We start from the raw sequence: 23,749 nt of genomic DNA, 5'->3' as shown, positions 1-23,749 counted from the left end.
TTTTGGCTGGACTAAACGGAAAATATCTAACTGGTAGTGCTTATATTTGCATATTAGAGATACATTGTTGGTTATGCTCATATTACTGAAATAACAAAGCTCATCTGATTTTAGGATTCTGGAATTACCCTCTGGTGTAAAACCTACCCACCCAAAAGAAGTTGCCTTTTGTATGTCCCATTAGGGGAAAGATTTCTACCCTGGCTTGAGAACGTGTGGGAATGGCCAATCCTATGATGACATTTCACCTCTGAGAAACTGGAAATCATCTTAGTGGCTCATAGAAATAAAACTACATAAAATGCACGTACAGATTAATCTACTACTTCATTCTTCAGCCATATCCGCATAAAGAACATAGTTTGTATGTTCTTCTTTAAAAAGAAAAAAAAAATCCAGTGCATTCAGCATATGTGTGAACATGCTAGTTACTAACAAGCTTATCAAGTATCTGAAAATTCCTTCAGAAAGTAGGAAAGATATTTACATAAGGTTATAAAATAAATTATGTAAGTCCTACTAGCTTTGAAGATGCTTGTGGATAAATCACTTGTGTGTGTTTTATAGAGTTACCAGATTTTTCACAATCACTGGGGAAATAAAAGATTGAATTTATACCAATTAAACATAATTCTAAAATTTTTTTTTTGAAAATGAAATCATATTAAATTTTGTAATCTGCAAGCGCAATAGTACGAGTAGCTACTCCAGAAGGCTATTTTGCATATAAGTATAAGGAGGAGTTTTACATATGGGAATTCAATTTAATTAGAAGAGCAACCATACTGCTTGAAGAATAGTGTAATAGCTAGAGTTAAGTGTATTTGTAAACACTTGTGTACCTTGAGACTTGTTGCTTTACCTCATTACATTGAAGAGATAAGATATGAAATCCCAGCTTCCTCCAGGAACACCTCTGTCTTTATTGGAGAACAGTTACAATATCTGATGTGAGTAGCAAACATGGTTCAGATTCTTGTGTAGATTTGATGGTTGTATGTGAATAGACTAAAAAACTAGGACTAATGGCCTGAGGAGCTGAAGATGACTGTAGCAGAAAGAAGAAGCCTTATATATAAAATATCTTTTTCTAGAGAGACTTTCAATAAATAAATACTGCTATATATATATATATATATATATATATATGTATGTATAAAGACTGTTGATGGAAATTTTGTGCTAAATCTGATAATGGAACATAGGAAATGATTTGTAAAATTTTAATATGAGTTACTTTTAAAAATTTCATTTGATTTCATTTAGAAACATAAATCACAAGTACGGAAGAATGTAATATCCTTTATTTTTAAATAGATTTCAAAATTTTATTTGTTTTTTTTTCTTCAGAATAGGTTTGTCAGTTATTCATTTTTTCCTTTTTGTGTTTTATAACAGCAAAAGCTCAAGGAAGAAAAAGAGGCTAAACGTGCACAGCTGGATGGCAGGCATGATTATTTACTGGATACTGTTGCCTCTTGTGTGAATCTGGACAAAGCAGAAATAGAAGATGCTATTCTTGAGGGTAACCAGGTAACCTGATGCATTTGATAAGTGAGGCTGATAAGGTGCTTTAGAACTGATACTACAACCAAATACTTGGTAGTATAGTTGTCACACTTCATGTTTTTGCATAGTGAAATTAGTCAGTCTTCCTTCTCATAGAAAAATATTTCCCAACATTTTGTAGTTTAGTTGAACGAAAGTCCCCTTCCATGTTTTGGGCCCTATTGGAAAACTATAGATTTTGAAATTAATTAGAATTTCTGCTTTCAAATGGCTGTAGATCTTGCATTAAATCTGTGATTGCATTTCATATTGCATGTGCAGTGTGAAGTCTCTCAAACTTTGGATGTATAGTACAATCAAAAAAGAGTCCTGTCCACATCAGGATGCACAGTAATTATTGTTGTTTCCTTTAGGCTGCATGAGACACTCATGAGACTCTGTGTTTTGAGCTACTTTAGGGAATTAAATCATCTAGAAAACCGCTTGATGAAATAGAATGGCTGGTGACCTGGCTGACTACATAAGGGTTAATGTTGGTACTAGATAAGCAGTTGAGGAAAGGATGCATTGCAAAGTCATGAGGTTTTTTTTCAGTGACAGTCCATGTTTAGCTCAACACAGGGTAATGATTAATACTCAGCATTTAGAAAAAAAGAAAAATACTGATATTTATCCTGTGGCTTGACTAGAGTTACTACTTAGTTATTTATGGTGAGTATTGTATGCAATGGAGATGCACTTTGTGATTTGAAGAGAAATAATTATTTTTTAAAACTTAAGTAGACCACAGATAAATCGTATTGTACTCCCTGCCACTAACGTAATCATGACTTTAAGTATTTTCTTGTATTGTCTTTCTTCAATATACACATTTCTGTTTCACTGCTGCTATGTTGAGACCCTAGAGGCAATCCAGTGGAGGGCTACTGAGATGGGCACATGAGCTATGAGGAGAGATTGAGGGAGACTAAGAGATTAAGGGGTGATCAGATAGCAGTCTATAACTACTTGAAGAGTAATTGTGGAGATGACAGAGCTGAACTCTTCCAAGCAGTGGCAGATGATATAACAAGGGACAACAGCCACAACTTGCAGATTGGGCACTGAGAGACCTTTTTTCCCCAGGAGGGTAGTGCAGAATGGGAGTAGATTACTCAACAGGTTGTAGAACTTCCATCCTTGGAGATTTTTGAGATCCAGTCTAGGCAAGGCTCAGGACGACATGATCTAATGTTAGCCATAGTCCTGTTTTAAACAGGAATCTGGCCTGGCGGCCTCCCAGAGGTCCCTTCTGACATTTCTATGAGTCCATGTGATACAGGAAAATGAGCTGTGCAGAATGCTGACATGCAAGTTAAAATGCAAAATCTGCTTCAGTCTTTGAGAAATTGTTTCAGCCTTTGTGCATTTTTATCTCTAAATAGGTTTCCTGGCAAACTGTATTGCATGAAAATAATTGTCAGATGAAGAAATATTGGCGGCTATTACACTTGGAAAACAAGCTGGAGTAAAGTGTAATAGATATTTTGACCTCTTCTCAGAGGGCTCAGCCAAGATTTCCTGGATCAGCAATTTATGTGGTGCTGGAGTATCTTAGGCCCATTATTAACTGAAGGGGGATCAGTGTGGTTTTCTTTTCACTGCTGGTGGTCTGTTAGAAAGCCTAGGCTATTCCTCCACCCTAGGAAGCACAAAGAGTACCAGTAAATGTTTCTGAAGAATTTCTGAGAGAAGCCTTTTCCCCTGAAGACTGCTGTATTCTTAATATATGCAATGAAACAATATCCCACAGATCCAGAAAATTAACTGATTAGACATGTGTCTGTGCTCAGCACAGAACAGCACATAATCACGCAGAAATTAACTTTCTTCCCAGTGTTAAATGGCCTCTAGATTAGATTTCTGGACTCAAATTAATTTTTTGGGTAGTAGTAACTGGACCTGGTATAATTTTGGTGTTGAACAATGATAATGAAATGCACATTTGTCAGTACTTGATGTTAAAAATCTGAGCAAGTTAAACTTTTTGTGGTGGATATTCCAGTCACAATTATTTTAATGTGATTACAAACAGATAGAGCGCATTGACAGATTCTTGGCAACTGGAGGGCTGCGTCATCTGATATTCTACTATCAAGATGTGCAGACAACTGATACAGGTAAAGTAACATGTTTTCGTGCAATGTGTTAAGAATTTTTTGTGTAAGTATGCAAAAACAAAGCAAATGATTAAGTTTTTATAAACTAGGATTTAAGACAAGTAAGATTGCTCACATTGGGATATCTGGCACTTGCTTATGAAATGAGGTTTGATGAAATTAGTGAAATTTATTATTGTACTTTTGCACATTGCTAACCTGCAAAAGCAAGCTACTGCCTTGTGAACCTAACAGGTCTTGCCTGTGGGACTGGAAAATCCTTTTAAATAATTAAAGGACAGATTCCACAGAGGATGAGAGGTTTACAGGTGCTGCGCCTCCTCCCTCCCAGTCACACCACCAGCTTACCCTGGGAGCTGGGAGTGTGTCAACCTCCCCTCCCTCCCCCCCCCCCAAATTTCTGGTCATATGCTGTATCACCACCCAAGTGCGATCTCGCTTTGGGCGACACAACAAACTACTCCAGAGGCCCCTTCTTTGGGCCAGCCTGAGCATTTACCCAGTGGATATCTTCCCCTTCCTTCCATTCACATCCCCTTCCCTTCCCTGGCATTCCCCTTTTCCTACATGCTTCCTGCAAAGGCTCCTTTCCATTTACCCTGGAAACCCCCAGAACCCTGGTGACCCCCTTGGCCCATAGCTTCTGTCCCAGCATTGCTGTTGTGATGTAGCTGCACCCTGGGTGAGCTGGTTAGGGGGAGTGCGCCCCAGCCATCCATCCTGGAAGTAACGGAAGGGCGCTTATAAATGTGTGTACGTGTATCTGTGTAAATATGCATGTTTTTGTATATATGTAAACGTAGACCCATATAATTATATATTTATACAATTTGTGCACTGATATACTTGTCTATACTTCGTGTATTTTCATATATAGGCATGTGTGTATTTATATACACTCCTAAGAGGAATAAGAAGATTTTTTAATAAGATATGACCGACTTTAGTAAAATCTAAATGTATATAGAAAGAAAATTGAATCAAAAGAAAATACAGACTCAAGGACCACCAGTTTAGAAAGCTGTGGAACAAGTTTTAACGTGGCTGGGGCAGGTCTGAGTTGAAGAAGTGGAAGGGTATTTGAGAGGGTGTGAGGCAACGGGCTAAGTCTGTGAATATAACCAAGAGTCCACCTTACTCATCCCCAAACTAATCAGGAGACCCTGGGCAAAAGCCCCCAAAAGACCATGCCACCAAAAGAAATGAATGATGGTGTGGCAGTTAAGAAGCAGAAAACAGAGGTGTGTGTGAGATGAAGAGCATGAGCTGGAGGGTGCCTTTGCACACAGCTGTGAGTGAGTGTATGTTACTTCCAAAACTATCACAGTGTGCAGCTTGTACTCTACATTTTTTCTTCTCAGGCAAAATTCATAAAAAAATCTTTTATGCTGTTCATTCTGGGGCCATGATTTATTATATATTATAGATTATATAGGACTGAGAACTCATTACACATCCTATGAAAAAGAAGACAATAAAATTGTGAGAATGGGTCATTGTACAGATCCCTTTCAGTGTATTATGCTGGCCTCTGTTTGCTAAGACTGTTGTGCTATTCCTCTTCCTTTCTGGCAGTTGTCCCAGAAACAGGTCTTCTTGATTGCTGCTTTGGCTGCCAGCATGTATGCTTAACACTTTCAGACCCATCTCTTTAATGGTATTTAGTGTTGGTTGTGAGCCAAGCCTCTTCATATGCCAAATGCACTCCAGCTGCAATCTGTACTTTCTTCAAAAACAGCAAGGCATAGAAAATAACCAGTTTACAGTCCATTGTTGATGATGAGCTCATCAAACAAAAGTCTTTGTTACCTTAGCTAATTTTTTACATCCACACTGCTCAACAAGAGCCTTTTTGAAAAAATAGGTAGTTGTGGTGTGATCCTAAAAGTTTGTTTTTGCTACTTGCTGCCATCACAGCCTAAATCCTTGATTACTGACACCATCTGGCATGACTGCTTCCTCCTACTTGTCTATGTCTTTGTGGAACAGATCCATGGAAAAATGTGAGGACAGTCTGTCATGACTGTAATTGGAAAGCAACTCAATAAATGTGTGGTAGAGGAAACAGTTCCTGCTCTGGTTTTATAGGTCAGTCCTTTAGCATAACATCCAGCTGGCTGAATACAGATGCCAGAAGGGATTCATTAGACCTATGGCACCTCCAGCACTGATGCTGGACCCATCAACTTTTACAGTATTTCAGCAAAGTGGTTCAGTATGTAGCCTTTCCCATTCCTGGCTATGCGAAAGACAAGAGGTACTGCTTCTGCAATGGTCAAAAGTGGAGGAACCTCAATGAGCAGACTTTTCTCAATACTGGTCTGTGTTGGGGACATATCGTACAACTCTGGCTTGGATACAGTACATTTTTCTAGGCAACTGTGAACAAAAGTCATCTGGAAAAATCAATGGTCTTTTTTCTTTTAAAGGATTAAGCCATCCTCCCCTTACGGGGTGTGACAGATCTATTTTTCTTTTAAAGCTCTTTCTTTGAATATAGATGAGCCTTGAACCCTTCTGCTTTGCCAGTGTTTCCAGTGTGTCCAGAATGGCCTGGGATTTTTTGCAGTGGTTTGGGTGGCACTTTTACACAGAGCTGAACAATTTCCACCCACCTTTTCAAAAGTGATAAGGCTATTCTAAAGAAGCTGCAGAGTATGCCACCTAGTTCAGCTCCATGCATCATGGGAAGGCTCTGAAAACTGAGGTAACCGTTGCTAGCCTGACCTCTATAATTATTGAAGTACATGGCTGAATCCCTGTCATTCTTCACTATTGCCATGTTGATGTAGTTCCTTAAAATAGCAGAGCTTTCTGGGAAGGCAGATGCAGCTTCACAATCACCTTCTTATGGTGAAATGAGATGTGCTTGTTCTGGACAATTTTTATTTCAATGTGCTGTTAGTTCACTGGCATGTAATACTCTTATTGTATGTCATATTCAAAGTTTCACTGTTACTATTTTGACCTGGAATGCAGCACAATTATGGGGCCAAAAAGTGTTTGACAAGCTGATGCTTTGCAAGATTCCTGTAGAGGTAACAAGAGTTAAGCCCTCCTGTGATACTAGCTGTGAAGGGAAATTTCTTAGCCGCTGTCCCTGGCAAAGCTCCCCAAACATGCACTAGGTTCTTAGGTGTACAAAAAGTATAAGTGTTTTCAACTGTTTTAAGCTTTATTTTACTAGTCACAGGATTGTAGACCAGGCCTACTGCTGAAGCTTGGTTATGGGCACCAACAACATTGTTTATATATTCCAACAACAGGGGAAGGACTAGCTAATAAACTCTTCACAAAGGATAATGCTGTGTCCTATCCTAAGCCCTGTTTCAAAGACTTTGTATTAATTTTATTCTAACTCTGTGGATATTGTTTTTCTGCTAGCACCACCTCCCATTTGTTGGAGAGATCACCAACTATATGGTGATGTCTGAAGCCTATTTTTATGGGAAAACCCAGGTGCAGGCATTGCTAGGCAGCTTGGTGCAGGAAGTACCATCTTCTGTTTTTTTACCAGCCCCAGCTACTAAACTTCTTGGATTTGGGAGGCTTCTATCCAACTGTTAAGTTTCTGAGACCAGCTATGTTGCTTCAGCATCTGTTACTTTCTTCTTTTCCCTTTTACAAAAGGGATCTTTTCAAATTTGTAAACTGTGTCCCTGCTGAGAGGTTCAATATTGAAATTCTTTGGGGTAAAATATCCCCCTGATAGCTAATTGTAGTTTATTAAGTGGTATAATAGTTTCTGACCCTATTTTACAATTTCAGCTGCTGTGAAAATTACATCTGTAAACATCTGCTCACAAACTTTTTTTTAAAAAATTTTTTATTCTAATCACCCCACTAATCTCACTGTTCTAATCTCACTGTCTGAGAAAAGGCTGTAATTTCATTACTTTTAAATCAAACTTTTAAATCATGGTTTTCCATACCTTGCTGTTTGAAAGGTTCAGGTTCACAGGTCTGTCTCTGGTAGTTGTGAGGGAGCTGTGACTACAGCTCTTTGCAAACTCTCAGAACACACTGAGGGAACAAAAGATGTTCCCTGCTTTAAAATACCTCCACATCTTGGAGCCATGAAGGCTTTTACTTCATTGTTAGTAGCAAACTAGTGAATGTTATAGGACTTTAATAGATTGTTTAGAGATTGTTAGAAATTCTTTTCCCTGGTCAGTCAGTAATTTCTAAGGTGTATGTTCCCTGATTTTAAAAAAGGATGAAAAAAAAGTGTTTTAAAAAGCTCTAGCTGTCTCAGAGCCAATGTTGCCTTTTATACTCACAACTCAGGCAAGTCTAGGTCTCTTGGGCAGACACATAAGCTTTGCCCCTTATCCTACACCCTCTCCAACTTATTCCCACTCCAGCCGTGTACAGACTTGTTTGTGCCCCCTTAAATGCACTCCCTTCTCTTCAGCTCACACTCACCTCAGGTATGTTAAAACGTCATCAGCAGAGATATGACTTTTATTTTCTTTTTGTGTACATTTAAACTTTAATTAATAAATTCATTATATCTTGTTAAACTATCTTTTAATACCTTTTAATGTGTATGCTTATATACTTAATTCTATTTTCATATATATATATTATATATATATAAAAAATATAAATATATATTTTATATATATATAAAATCACAGAATCACAGAACGGGTGAGGTTGGAAGGGACCTCTGGAGATCATCTAGTCCAACACCCCCGATCAAGCAGGATCACCTAGAGCATGTCAGACAGGGTTGCATCCAGTGCATCCAGGCAGGCTTTGAATATCTCCAGAGAAGGAGACTCCCCTACCTCTCTGGGCAACCTGGTCCAGTGCTCTGTCACTCTCACAGTGAAGAAATTCCCCCTCATGTTCAGGCAGAACTTCTTGTGGTTCAGTTTTTGCCCGTTGCCTCTTGTCCTTTCGCATGGCACTACTGAAAGGAGTCTGGCCCCATCCTTTTGACATCCTCCCTTCAGGTACTTATACACATTGATAAGATCCCCTCTCAGTCGTCTCTTCCCCAGGCTGAAGAGGCCCAGCTCTCGCAGCCATTCCTCATAGGGCAGATGCTCCAGCCCTCTGATCATCTTTGTAGCCCTATGCTGGACTCTCTCCAGTACCTCCATGTCTCTCTTGTGCTGAGGAGCCCAGAACTGGACGCAGAATATATAATCTGTAAATAAAATATTTGTAAATACTTGTGCACTCACATGCATGGTTATGTATATAAATGTTATGTAGGTAAATATACGTATTTGTACGAGGGTTATATATCTATATTTAAAATGTACACATGTATATTTTTTTTTTTTGTGTGTGTGTGTGTGTATGAGGGCCCTTGATATATATCTGAGATAAACAAAAGGAAGGCTTCTGCAGGAAGTATGGCAATAAACGGAATTTTTTGAGGCAGAGGTGATGCGAGGAGAAGTGAGGAGAAGGGACCTGTTGGGTCATGCGACCCCAAGTGGGGACCTCCAGGACATAGTTGTGCAATTGGAAGAAGGGGCATGCATTGTCCTTTAAACACTGAGACCAATAGTTTGTTTTTCACCTTTTTATTGTTGCAGCTTTCCATTAGGAAGGGTGTGTGTGTGTGTGTGTGTGTGTGTGTGTGTGTGTGCGCATTTTTTTGTGAGGTAACACTAGAAAACCAGTAACAGAAAACAAACATAACCAAAGACCAATCTCTGTAACTCCCTCAGAGAATCTGCTGAGGTCTGTGTCTGCTTGTTTTCAGAATCATTTTACATCATTTTTTTCTATATGTTAGACTTAGGTCTGCATGTTCTCATGTTCTTAGGGAAAGAAAGTCGATTAGGGGTTGTGTGTGCCTTCCTTGGGAAGACAACTGGGGCAGCTCTAGGACCAGTGGTAGCTGCAACTCAGCTACACAAATGGTGACTGAACTTTCTCTAGAAAGTTTTTCTCCAAACAGGTCATCAATAGTTTTAAAATGTTTGCTTCATTTGAACCCATAGAACATCTTGGCCTTCCAGGAACAGGAATCAATTCACATTTGGCGAAGAAGAAGAAACCTAAACTATTTTTGACAGAGGGAAAAGAAGTTGCTTTAACTGGTATATGTGTTGTCTTCATTAGATCTAATCCCTTGAAACCCATCACAAGTGAGAATATCTATCAGGTAAGAGTCAGTCACTACAGATCACTATTCATGATCTTGTTTAAAATTCACTTTCATCTTGGAGTATTTGCTATCAGTGAGTAATTTGATGCTCTTTGCCATGACAAAATGAGCAAAAGGACACAGTCTGGCAAAATGAAATACAGGAGAAAAAAAGAGAAAGGAAATGGAAAAACTGACACAGTTCAGTACCAGCAACTAGAAGTATAAATCATTATTATTAAGAAATGGTACTAAGAAAACCTGTGTCAATCCAAGCTGACAAACAGTAACTAGGTAACACTCAAGTACTGAATTGCTAAACTTTAATAAGTGCTGGTAAATCCATTAGATAAACAAAAATGGTTTTATTTTGTGACCATATGTATAAATTATACTGACGAAAGGCTCTTTGAATCTGTGACAATCTGATGTGAACAGAGCTGGATCAAGTGCAGTGTAAGCCCAGTAGCTGCAAGCATAGAATAAAATGTAGAGGAACCTGTCTTAAATAGAAGAACTAATCAGAGTGATGAGAGAATTCAGTGTTGTGGAAAAAAAATTTTAACTTCCTCAATTTCTTTCAGAAAAACCTTTATGAAGCGCAGTTTGCCTAAGTAAGCAATAACTAAAAAAAAAAAAAAAAAAAAAAAAGCAGGGGTAGATGAGTTGGCTGCCATGACCAGATTTTTATGCAATTGTTATTTGATTTCTACATCATTTGATTTATCAATTTCTCTCTCTCTCTCTCTCTCTCGTTTTTTTTGGTCATAGTTTTGAAAGAGATGGTTTAGCTCTTTAGTTATTTGCTATTTACCAGATGAAGATTATTAATGTCTTTACCATATTATTAAGGTGATAGCTTATTAATAATGCTTGCAAGCTGGTAATCACAGTTGAAATATGTGTGCAGCAAAGTTCTTCAGAGGTAATGAAATATCCTTCACCAACTTGCTGATTGTAAATAACACCTTAAAATTAGAAAAAACGAGTTGAAAAATAAAAATGAATATTGATTCAGGATACTGTGTAATAGATAACACCTGAGCATTTCACAAAAGCTGTTACTGCAGACTTTTTATTTGAACATTTAATTATTATAAATTCCTCAGTAGCTGAAGATACATATAATGCACGATACTTCAATGCAAGATGCAATTTGTTTAGTGTTAAATTATGTTACTGAAAAAAATTCGTGTGATAATTTCTAATGAAGCAAAAATGACTGGCAGATTCATGTAGTTTAACTTAGAAATCTTTGGAGTCCTCTTTAGAACGGCTAAAAGCAAATATTCTGTGAGTTGTCCTTTCTTCAATTGGAGGGAAATATTTTTCCTGGATGAAAAGTTCTGGGAAACTAGAATTCAGATTTAACTATAGTTCAAAATTCTGTTGGTATCTAAGGCTTTTGATTGTACTGATCTATGCCTGGATAATTTAAACATAAATTTATTGTTCACAAAAAGAATTCTGATAGCTTCAGAAGATTCGGGAATGGAATGCTTTTACTCCTCTACATAAACTGAATTTTACAAACAGTGGTCTCTTATGCCTTGATTGTATTTTGGAAGTGTTTTCAGACCTTTGTTTCCTCAGTTTTGGATGACAAACTGTCACCCTGTACAAGTTTGCTATCCTAGAGTCAATGGTAGCTGACTAAGCTGAAAGGGCTGTAGAGATGCCTCCTAATTCCATACTTTGATCTTTTGAGGACTGAACTTTTGCAGGCCCTGCTAGCAAGAATTGTGATGTTATTGCTTGAGGCTGTAGGGGACTCATAGACAGTGGTAATTTTTGAGGTGCTCAAGGCAATACGCCTGGAATAAATACATAGTGGCAAAGTTAAATTTTCCATTTTAACATGTATTGTGTTTCTTTTTCAGGAAGTGAATTTTAATATGATGGATATAGGTCAAGATGGCTTACTAAAAAGTATTGAGCAGTTGATATCAGAAATCTTCATTCCAGCCTTAAGGACTATGGACCATGGCTGGGGTGAACTTGGTAAAGCTCAACAAGCTTCCAGTGTTAAGCAGGATTTCCTTGGTTCCCTTGAAACATTTGTTACTGTGTTATCAGGAACTGAGCAAAGTCTGTTGGAAAAGGTAATATGGCTCCTGTGGCAACTAGAAATTGTCTCTAAAATGTCTCTTGCCCTTGAGTTTTGAACTTATTGCTGTTATAAAATACTAATAAAATATTTTGTTAAACTGCAGAAGAAATTGCACTTTTAAATATTGTTTGCTATCATTGGTAACTTTGATCTGTGGCTTTAATGTCTATGAAAGTTTGTGGCTTTGATGGTTCAGCAGCTGCTTCTGTTTTTGTTCCTTCTGGTGCCAGTTCTGTTGAGCTATTTCCTTCTCAACTCTCATGTCTGCAGCCTTTCGTAATCCAAGAATGATAGCACAAACATGTAGGTTATTTTCTGTATCAGCTGCTTTAACTGTTAATTTATACTCAGCCTTTATGAAGGAAAGGGCGTGAGTGAGAAGTTCGCAGGTCAGCAACTTCTTCAGATTCTGGAGTCTAGTTGTGTGCTCAAATCATCTTACATTAAATTGATGTGAGAATATGAGGCAAGATAACCCAAGTGAGCAAATCAGTCACTTTTTGAAATTCCTAGATTATTTGTCACAAACATTTCAGCATTTCATTTTTTTTATAACTTGTGTCTTCAGGTGAATCTAAGGAAATGTGAAACATATGATCTGAAAACTTTAAGAGGACCTTCAGATTATCTGGTGATTGCTAACAGCACAGAAGCTCTTGAAAAAATAGAAATCTGCATGCAAGTGTGGACTAAACAGATTGAACAGGTGATACTCTAAGTCTGAACCATGACCATAGGTTATTAAATGTATATTGGCAGATGCTGAGTTGGCATATAACTGCCTGTCTGTAAAGACAGATTTGAGAGATAACTGTATTTTAAATTACTATTGATGTGTTTTATGTGCTTTTGCTTCTAAAATGAGTGTATTCTAGAGAACTACTTCCATCTTACTAACAGATGTGCACATGTATTTGGATGCTTAATTCCTTGGTTTTGTTAGTCACCTCATCTTAAAGAAAAAGCTTTGCACTGATCGAACCTCTTCATGAGGTTTGAAGTATTGTAAGGTCAGTTTACTTGTTTGAAGTGGAGGTAAAATTGAAAACTTCAGATGAATTTTGTAATTGTGTTTTTTTTGTCTTGGAAGCAGGTCTTACAGTCTATAAAACATAGCTTTTAAAGTTCTTTTAACAAAGAAGCGAAACAATCAGTTGAGCTATTGCATAAAATTAGTGTCATGTTTTTGTGGTTTGTGTATCAGTTCAAAAGCAATGCATTCACGGTAAAGCATAGAAACTTAGAGAAACATGTTTTGTAATGTTTATGCAGGCATTAAAGAAGGGGGCAGTATGAATAACTTCTGACCTTGGAAAGTGGAAATTTAGCTGCTACCTGATTTCTTTTGCTTGTAAAAATTATTGCCAAGATTTTATCAGAGAAATATTCTTGTCTTCTAGTTAAGAAATTAACACCGTGAAATAATTTTATTTGTTAAGGCCCATACCTCTTAAAAGGAAGAAACAAAATTTAAAAACCCCATTTTATTTATAGACATACGAGCTGTAGCTAGTGGGCAGAATCCGTCACAATGAACTCGCCCTCTACCAGAAGATTTACTCTACTTTCTAGCACTACTTACCTACTGCCAAATAGAAAAAATAGTCATGCAAGCCTTTGTAAAACAAGAAAGATATTTAGTCTAATGCACTCAAATGCCCCTGAAGGATTTTTATTGTGTGTTATTTTTTGGCCAAAGATGGAAATTATATTTTATCTTCGTTCTTGGGATTGCATTGCGTTACAGGCTTAGGGATTTTAATACCAAGCTCAAGACTTTTAGGCTTGCTCATAAGAACTGGAGAAAGAAGGGAGCATTTTTTCTTGAGCTGACATTAAATGTTTTTTTCTTTATTATATGGGAGGTTGGAAACAATTTTTGACTGAAGTGTTCACAGCTATTTTTGTGCTTTTTAGTAAAGGAAAGCCCTAACAAATGTCAAGGTTGGCATGAGGGAACTCTTTTCTTCCCCTTACTGCAATGAGAAATGGGAACAAGAGGAGGTATACCTATATTTAAGCTTAGAATTATTTATTGTCACATAATAATTCTGTGTCCACATCATCTTGTTCTCTAAGGGACTTGAATTTGTCATACCTTTTATAAGTATGGCTTCACAGTTTATAAACATGGTATTCACCATCTTCTGACAGAAGATTATCATAAGAGCCACCAGTCTGAGGTCAGATTAAAGGTCCTTTTAACCAAATATCAACTCTGGTAATGGGAAAAAGTGAATGCTGAGGAAGAGTAGAAAAGTAGAATAAACAGATAGCAGTACTTCCCCTTGATACTTTTTCATCCTCCAACAGTTTGTAGCTCAGAAGTTTTGTGTGTGGGACTTTTTTTTTTTTTGAATTGAGTAACCCTCTGTGTTTTTTTTCCCTGCATAAATGTGTCCAGTGTTTCCTTCAGTCTACAGAAAAGAAGTAGAGAACATCCTTATTGTAACAACTGTGAAAATTCAATATATTTTTAGTGGCTGCTGAGCATAGAGCTGATTTTTCACAGTAGTTTCTTGCTGCTGCGTGAATTGGCTCAAAGTTTATCACCATATATGTGAAGATTGCTTTTAGCCTTGTGTATCACTTTCAGTCTATGTTGAAACTCATCTCTCACCTCAATACCTAGTCACTGAGTATCAAAATCTTTCTACAGTTCTTCAGTTTGCCCTCATCCCCTTCCTTAATACCATCAGCATCTTTGCTGCTTACTTCCTTTTCTGGATCATTTCTGATTATTTTGAAAAATGCATTGAGTATATGTCCCAACATATATTGCTGTGGAGCTCTGCTGATGACCTTCCTCCACAGTGGAAAACTGGCCATTTACTGTTATCCTTGTCCTGTCTTTTAACCAATTATTTATCTGTGAATAGGCTTTCCTATATACAGCAAAGCTGCTGAGTTTCCTGGGCAGGCTATTGTCCATCTAGAAGGACTCTTGATGGAAGCTTTCAGAAATCCAGTAGATTATGTCCTCTGGATCTGCCTTTTCCAAGAGTGTGGCAGGGAGCAGCAAGTGCTGGCTGCTTCCTAGAGAAGGAGAGCCAGGAACTAAAGGGAATAACATGGATGTCAGGGCAGAAGCCTTGCCTGCCAGGCCCAGTCCTACAGCGCTCTAGTGAAGCGAGCAAGACAGGCCCAGAGGTGGTGGTATAAGGCAACATCCTGGGAATAAGGCAGGTTTAAGGTCAAACTGGAAAGTCAATCCACATGCCAGAGTTAGAATTGGGCTTCTGGGCAGGTCCACAGTGATGCAGCAGGGCTGAGGTCAACCTGGGAAATCAGTCCATTGTTTGGAGTCTGGATCAATAGGGTCTATGATCAGACAGGGGCATGACTATGGCTGAGCTGGAGACTGCTAACTTCTATGGTGTCACTGAGGCAGGACTGATGGCCCTGAGCGGGGCTGAGATGGGTTCCTGGGCCCACAGGCATGGATGGGTGGAGGGTGTCCCTAGGAGAGGCTGGTCACCTACATTAAGGTCTAGTTGTGCCCTCAAGGCCCTGTCAGTGTTTATTGATTGTTTCAAAGATCACCAGTAGATTTCTGAGACAGACTTTGCTAAAGTCAGTTCTCTTTCTCAGTGCTGTTGGACAATCTTCCTTTTGAGTGTTGAACATATACACAGCACATGGATAGCTGTTAGGCTGAAAAGAAAGTGAGGGAGGCCTCTGCAGTTTGGTAGTAAGAATATTTACCATGGTGAAAATGGAACATCTTACAAAGGAAACATGGAGATGTTGGCAGATACAATTTTGAACACACATTACCCAGCTCATAGAGAGAAGCTGAACCCACTGAGCTGGTGAAAGAGAAAAGGAAGACTCCTCAATAATTTAAAGTGCCATAGAATCTAACTTAGTCCTCAACATCTGAATGATGCATTTCAAAACAGTAAAAGTCTAGTTCATTTTAAAGTTTTTTATCTTTTTCAAATTTATTCATTAAATTCATGACTAAAACTTTCACATTCAGCATTATTATAGATTTGTAACACATTCTTTGATTTGTTGCGACTGAAGTGTTGTAGACCATTATGTAGAAACCATTACAGCTAGTAAAATTTTTCAGTGAATATTATGCTTATCAAAATGTGGTGGAAAGCAAATTACAGCAATTTTCATTTCAGAATAGTCTGAAGTATGTGATTGCTGGAAGTTGGATTATCCACTAGAGTAGGATTATAGTTAATACGCTCCTTCGTATTACCTTGACATCTACTGAGTTCCCTGTATCCATATTGGGTCAGGCAAAGCTTTCTGTTTATGCTTATATTATGGCTACTGAAGCAATTATCTGGTACCTCAAGTAACAAATGAGTGGGGTTTTTTTTAATAGAAGATTCATCTCCTATAAAAGATTAATCTCCATCAAGAGTAAATCAAGGTTGAACACAGCCTGTGATTCCTAGTGAGTTTAAAGAAAGCAGAAGGAATGGAATAATTCGCTGAACACTATTCTTAATGGTCAAAATCACACTTTGAAATCTGCTTTTTAGGTTACATACAGAACATTTAATTGTCTGTAAGAGTGCTCTTGAAATAGTCTCTCTTTAACTCAAAGCTCAAAAGGCTAAGCAGAATTGAATACTCTGATTATGTGAAGCGATGGATGAGTTAGGTAATTTATCACAGGAGGTTAATACTGGTAGTTAAGAATTAATATGGCTGCCATCCATGCAGATAAAAAAATTCAGCATCAGTCACTAATATTACCGTATGATTAAAGGTTCTTGCAGAAAATGACCAATTGAGAAAGGAAGCTGATGACCTCGGACCTCGAGCAGAGCTTGATCACTGGAAAAAAAAATTGTCTAAATTCAGCTACCTTATGGACCAGCTGAGGAGCCCAGATGTGAAGGCAGTGTTTGGAGTACTCACTGCTGCTAAATCGAAACTACTGAAGGTCATATTTTGAAAAATGACTCACATAAAGATTAGATATGTTCTGAATAGCATAGTTCATTATTGTAATGTATGGAACATAGCTGGTGGACAAAATATTGAAGTCTCTTAGGCTTCTGTTTTCTTCTCCCCTTCCCTGTTCCTCACCTTGAGTAGGTAAGACTTAACTCTATTTTAATCTCTTGAAAATGACTGGGATCCCTTTCGTCTAAAGGCTGATAAAATATCCTGCATCCATAGATTCAACAGAAACATGTACGTGTAAATCTTTGAAAAGTTGATTATTAAATGAGATAATTGAATCAATAGACTGGGTAGTTAACGTAAACAAAATGAAAAACAATGTTTTAACATCATTCTGATGTTGTTACAGTGTCTGTCAAAAAAAAATTGTTTGTAGAGCTATAACTTCTTACAATGACATAACAAAGCTAAAGACCCATCTCAAACAGAAAAAAAGTGAATAAAACATAATTTCTATGCTGATTTCATTCAGGCATTGCCTTTTTTGCCCAGCATAAAATTCCTGTTGTATAATATGCAACTTGATTTTTGTCTCATTGCAATTTACCTATCTAAACTTGTTTGAAACAAAGAAGTTACCTCCCTGTGTTTGTGGCTGCTATCCTAGGTATTATTCAGTGGCTGCTGTGACAACTATTTACTCCTAGCTGTTCTCTTCCTTTTTCAACAATAGCTGGTACATCATAAATGCTACTTCTACCTTAAGAGCTGAAGCTTTATCAAAAAGTACTCTATGATACTGAATATACACAAGCTATATTCTGATAATATAACTTGCTTTTTTAAATGTTATACACGTTCCTTGGGTAGCAGGAGAAGAAGAAAAAGTCTTGGTTCACCAAACTGAAAGGCATGTGAAATTAGTACATGCTTATACATTCATCAGTCCATTCAGCAAAATTAATTGCCAAAGGGTGACTATATAATTAATAGCAACTTAATTGCACTAATCAGCACTAATACTGATGTAACATCTTGCACTAAGTGATCTAAATTCTAACAGTATGTTTGCAGCCATGTTATTGATGCAAAACAAGGACTCATTCTTCATCTTGGGTAAACGAATGTAACTCATCTCTGAAGTATCAGAACTGTGCTTTCAAATGTCTTTAAAGGCTAATGGAAAAAACAGAGCGTTCTTAAAATATTTTAGACAAAATAGTTTTTCTGAAATCTGTGTTTTTATTTTACTTAACTTTCTATTCTTAGAATTGGCAAGTGTTGGATATTCGCATTACAAATGCAGCAAATGAAGCTAAAGATAATGTGAAGTATTTATATACTCTGGAAAAATGTTGTGATCCGTTATATAATAGTGACCCTGTAAGTAAAACTCCTGACTCCTATAATGAAATCTTGAAACAGCTGAATTGAATATACTTTATCGTTTGGAGGCTAAGTTTGGAAATGATATAATTAGATAGCATTTTAGGTACCCTTCTCCTGTTTGCGACTTTTTTCATTTATGCTGGAAGTGGCCTAATGGGAATTCATGGCTCTAAACTGAACTGCTTGCTGTCCATTACCTGTGGTATTCATGAAGCTTTCAGTCTGATGAAACTTGATTCTGTGCTATAGAAAGAACTGAAATATTTAAAATAAAGGGAAAAAAAGAGGAAAGTGAGCATAGTACTATGCTAAGGACTGCATTTTTCGTTTTTTGTAAATGGCAAGATCATGTTTAGCCTAATATTTATACGGCAAATTTCAGCTTTTTGGGTTAAAAAGGTATAAGTATGGTTATATGTATATATTAAGCAGTAAATATGAATGGCCTTCCCATACCATAGTAACAGGATGATGCAAGCATAACAAGTAGTAAACAAAAAGAGCCAAATTAAGGAACTGAATGGGAGAAGGAAGCTTACTATTCTGTTAACTGCTAAAGCAAGTAGTAGGTGGCAAATGGCTGCTTTTATTAGAACTAGTTTTACAGCTGACTGTATCTCACTAGTCAGAAAAGTCTAATGAGTAGCTGTGAAGACTCAGAGCTTTGGCCGCCTTAGCTACCTCTTTGTCTATGCTTCACAAAGTGAAATTGTCTCCAGACAGTGGTTTGGGCAACTGTGTTATGGCTCATGTGATGTGTGCTCTGTGTCCATTTACTGGAGAGCATTAAAACAGTGTGTGATTTCACTGTTTCCCAATCTGATAATTTGAGTCTCACTGATAAAAGATTAACATGATACAGATACAAAACAGAGCCAAAGTGAATAGGCTTTCCTTTGGCATGGCGCAGGGCTAGTTCAAATTTATTTGCGTTGTGCTCCAGGAACTGGCTTTTAGTGAAGAGGAACTAGCTTTGTAGCAAAGAGAGGTTTAATTTGGAACATCAGCGTGGGGTGGAACAGGAAGCCACTGGGGTATGGAAAATGAACGTTTTCCCTTAGTGATATTTACCTACAAAATCACAGACTCACAGAATGGTTGAGGCTGGAAAAGAACTCTGGAGATCATCTAGTCCATCCCCACTACTCAAGCAGGGTCATGTAGAACACATTGCACAGGGTTGCATCTGGGTGGGTTTTGAATAGCTCCAGAGAAGGAGACTCCCCAGCCTCTCTGGGCAACCTGGTCCAGTGCTCTGTCACCCTCACAGGAAAGATGTTTTTCCTCATGTTCAGATGGACCTTCCTGTGCTTTGGTTTGTGCCCATTGCCTCTTGTCCTGTCACTTGGCACCACTGAAAAGAAGCTGTCCACATCCTCTTGACACCTTCCTTTAAGATACTTTTATATATTGATGAGATCCCACCTCAGTCTTCTCTTCCCCAGGCTAAAGAGGCCCGGCTCTCACAGCCGTTCCTCATATGAGAGGTGCTCCAGTCCCCTAATCATCTTCGTAGCCCTATGCTGGACTCTCTCCAGTACCTCCATGTCTCTCTTGTGCTGGGGAGTCCAGAACTGGATGCAGTACTTGAGATGAGGCCTCCCCGGGGCTGAGTAGAGGGGCAGGATCACCTCTCTCCACCTGCTGGCAACACTCTTCCTAATGCACCTCACGATACCACTGGCCTTCCTGGCCACAAGGGCACCTTGCTGGCTCATAGTCAACTTGTTGTCCACCAGCACTCCCAGGTCCTTCTCCGCAGAGCTGCTTTCCAACAGGTCAGCCCCCAGCCTATACTGGTGCATGGAGTTATTCCTCCCAAAATGCAGGATTCTGCACTTGCCCTTATTGAACCTCATGAGGTTCCTCTCCGCCCAACTCTCCAGCCCGTCCACATCTCTCTGAATGGCAGCACAGCCTTCTGGGGTATCAGCCACTCCTCCCAACTTGGTATCATCATGAAGCTTTCTGAGGAGGCACTCTATCCCTTCATCCATGTCATTGATGAATAAGCTGATTAAGACTGCCTGCAGTACTGAGCCCAGGGGCACACCGCTTGGCACAGGCCTCCAACTAGTCTCTGCACCACTGCAGACAACACTCTGAGCTCTGCCTTTCGGCCAGTTCTCCATCCACCTCACTGTCCACTCATCTAACCCCACACTTCCTGAGCTTGCCTAGGAGAATATTATGGGAGACAGTGTCAAAAGCCTTGCTGAAGTCAAAGGAGACAACATCCTCTGCTCTCCCCTCATCTACCCAGACAATCATTCCATCAGAGAAGGCTGTCAGATTTGTCAAGCATGGTTTCCTCTTCATGAATCCATGCTGACTACTCTTGATCACCTTCTTTTCCTTTGTATGTCTGGAGATGACATCCAGAACAAGATGTTCCCTCACCTCTCCAGGGGCGGAGGTGAAGCTGACTGGCCTGTAGTTGCCTGGGTCCTCCTTCTTGCCCTTTTTAAAGACTGGATTGACATTGGCTTTCTGCCAGTCCTCAGGCACCTCTCCAGTTCTCCATAACATTTCAAAGATGATGGAGAGTGGCCTAGTAATAATATCTGCCAGCTCCCTCAGCACTCACAGATGCATCCCATCAGGGCCCATGGATCTGTGGATGTCAAGTTTGCCTAATGATCTCTATCTTGATCCTTCTTGACCAAAGGAAAGTCTTCCTTTCTCCAGACTTTCTCTCTTGTGTCCAGGCTATGGGAGTCATGAGGGCTGCCCTTAGCAGTAAAGACCGATACAAAGAAGCATCTATATCCTTTGTCACCAGGGCCTCCACCTGATTCAGCAGCAGGCCCAAGTTTTCCCTTAGTCTTTTGCTACTGGTGTATTTGAAGAAGCCCTTCTTGTCCTTGACATCCCTTGCCAGATTTAATTCCAATGAGCCTTAGCCTTCCTTGTTGCATCCCTGCATTCTCTGACAATGTTTCTGTATTCCTCCCAAGTGGCCTGTCCCCTCTTCCACATTCCGTGTACTTCCTTCTTCTGCTTGAGTTTGGCCAGGAGCTTCTTGCTCATCCGTGCAATTCTCCTGCTCCCTTTGTCTGACTTCTTACTCATAGGGATGCACTGATCTTGAGCTTGGAGGAAGTGTTGCTTGAGTATTAACCAGCTCTCTTGGTGCTCCCTTCCTTCTAGGGCCCTAACCTATGCTGAAAACTAGTTTGTCAATAGGATAAAGTTGTCATTACTTTTGAAGTTCAGACATGAGGAGGAGTTTCCTAAAAGATCTCTCAATCTAGCCCATTAAAAGGCTGAAGGCAGGACTGATGGGCTTTTGAAATAGCAGTTCTATTCAAAGAATTTAGCAAAAGGCTTCTCTTGCACACAATACTTACTGAAAACTACATAGGAAATGGACAAATAAAAACAGACCATCACCAGACGCTTTGTTTAAATGAATCATGAGGCCAGCTGCCAAATTTGAGATTTTTTTAGTATGAAAATTTATACCAATTTTAGTAAAAAGTGTAAAAACATGCTTTTAATCCAAACAAATGCTGTTTTTGAAGGTACTTTTGTCTCTTTGAAGTTTTCATTATTTATTAGAATTCTTTCAGCTACACCTCTGGTGAAAACTTTTCCCCTAAATTGAGCCATAGTGCTTGGAAAACGAAGTAGAGCAGAGCGTGGTACAAGACATGCCCACAGAAGAAGAGGCAGAAACATTAGAAAGAACGTTTTTATGCCAATCCTGGTTTATCTACATAGGTGTCTATCTGATGTATAATTAAAAACAAGTATTGAGCTAAGTTCAAAGACAATGTTTCTTTCTAGGTGTCCATGGTAGCTGCTATTCCAGGACTTATGAATGCAATTAAAATGATTCACAGTATCTCACAGTACTACAATACCTCTGAAAAGATTTCCTCGCTCTTTGTGAAGGTGGGTGCATACAGCATGAAAATAAATTTACACAAATTTTTATGTTGATGTTTGATTTTTAGTGAGGCAACAAATAGAAAAGGACCAAGCTGTTGAACAGGCAACGTTTTGGCCCATTTAATTTTGAATTGAGCATTGGAAATAGTGCTAAAACTTTTTAAAGGATAGAACTAATTTTACATTATATAATTTGGAATCATAAGAATTTTTTCAGCCTTCTTGAAGATCAGGGCTAATCTCAACTCTGACATGAGTGGATCTGAGGAACTTCTTTTGTTACAGCAAATTTTGCCTGTTAAACATGGATTTGTAGAACCAGTTACGATAATGTAATATAGTTCTTAAATCTTTTATGATTGTGTAAAAGAAAGAATTGGAGGTTCTTTTGTACATTTTTAACCTAATTTCTTTATTGTCATAGTCTCATGGGACCTTGATTTCACCTTTGCTTTTGGAAGTGCCAAAAGTCATGACTTGGAAGTCCTGAATGTCATTTCAAGGATGTTTTGAGTTTAGGTTTGGGATGAGAATACATCATCAGGATGATGGCACTTTGGTAGTAGACCAGTGTGGACTTTGGGTACTTCAAGCAAAACTGTCAATGTGTGTGTGTTTCATATTTGGTATTAGTATTTTGCAGGCTTTGGGTCAGTTGAGACAGAAATATGGGATTAGATTAAGAAGAAGGGTAAGCTTTGCTTTGTTTTGTAACCTTTTTTCATAAGGTTAAAATTGCTTTTAGGTGACCAATCAGTTGATCACAGCATGTAAATCTTATATTACAAACAATGATACTGCCACCCTCTGGAATCAACCTCAGGAAAGAGTTTTGCAAAAGCTACGAGCAGCTATTAGACTTAAACAGGTAGGTGAAAGGATCATGCAAAACCCCCAGAAGTATAAGGTAAGATTTAGGAAACCATAATAAGGAAAAGTTTTTATTGTGTATGAGGAAGGAATATGGTAATGAAGGAAAAAGAAGAGATCAAAGAAATACCTTTTGGAGTTGGAATGATTATATTAGAGCAAAGGGATAAGATAATCCAGGGTCTGATTTTCCTCAAGAAACAGAAGTTCAGCACTTGGCCTACATGCTTCTATGAGAATTACTTGGATTTTCATGCCTGAGATTCTCTGGAAAGTTTTTTCTGTGATGATGATAGATGTGTGGTAGAAATCAAAACAGAGAGACTTACTGCACTGAACATATTCCAAAGAGATGTGGATAACCTGCAGTTTTAGAATGGATAGTGTAGAGAACTGAGAAGAATTCAGACATTTAGATCATACAGACCTGCCAGGAAGATAGCTTTTGTTTTTCCCCCCAAATTTGTGCATACACTTTCATTATCGTTTCAGGAGTGTTTCCCTCCTTCCTTTCCCCTTTTGGAACATAGGATTGTAGGAGCATAGGATAATTCAAGTTGGCAGGGGCCTGCAGAGGTACCTAGTCCAACCTCCTGCTCAAAATAGGATCATCTATGAGGTTGTCCAGGGCTTTATCCAGTCCTGTCTTGAAAGCCTCCAGAGATGGAGGCTGAATAACCTCTCTGGTCAACCTGTTTCACTGCTTGATTGTCGTTAGGGTAAAAATGTTTCTCCTTATTTTAAGTACGAACACCTCCTGTTTCAATTTATGCCCAGGCTCTTGTACTCCATGTGCTACTGTAAAGAGCCCACCTTCATCTTTTTGATAAC

At 38.5% G+C, this 23,749-nt stretch overlaps 1 protein-coding gene across 2 annotated transcripts in view; it reads left to right on the top strand.

Moving 5' to 3' along the window:
* Positions 1–23,749, top strand: part of DNAH5 (dynein axonemal heavy chain 5) — a 139,459-nt gene that overhangs the window by 5,205 nt on the left and 110,505 nt on the right. For both annotated transcript variants that reach the window (XM_062567994.1, XM_062567993.1), the window contains exons 2-10: positions 1,399–1,533; positions 3,584–3,668; positions 9,635–9,798; positions 11,661–11,882; positions 12,459–12,596; positions 16,626–16,802; positions 18,035–18,148; positions 21,944–22,051; positions 22,794–22,916. In XM_062567994.1, the coding sequence (XP_062423978.1) occupies positions 1,399–1,533; positions 3,584–3,668; positions 9,635–9,798; positions 11,661–11,882; positions 12,459–12,596; positions 16,626–16,802; positions 18,035–18,148; positions 21,944–22,051; positions 22,794–22,916 (1,266 nt within the window). The remainder of the gene's footprint in view (positions 1–1,398; positions 1,534–3,583; positions 3,669–9,634; positions 9,799–11,660; positions 11,883–12,458; positions 12,597–16,625; positions 16,803–18,034; positions 18,149–21,943; positions 22,052–22,793; positions 22,917–23,749) is intronic.

Source organism: Rhea pennata, chromosome 2, assembly GCF_028389875.1.
Source record: "Rhea pennata isolate bPtePen1 chromosome 2, bPtePen1.pri, whole genome shotgun sequence".
NCBI classification, from domain to species: Eukaryota; Metazoa; Chordata; class Aves; order Rheiformes; family Rheidae; genus Rhea; species Rhea pennata.
This window is presented reverse-complemented; position numbering and strand designations above follow the sequence as displayed.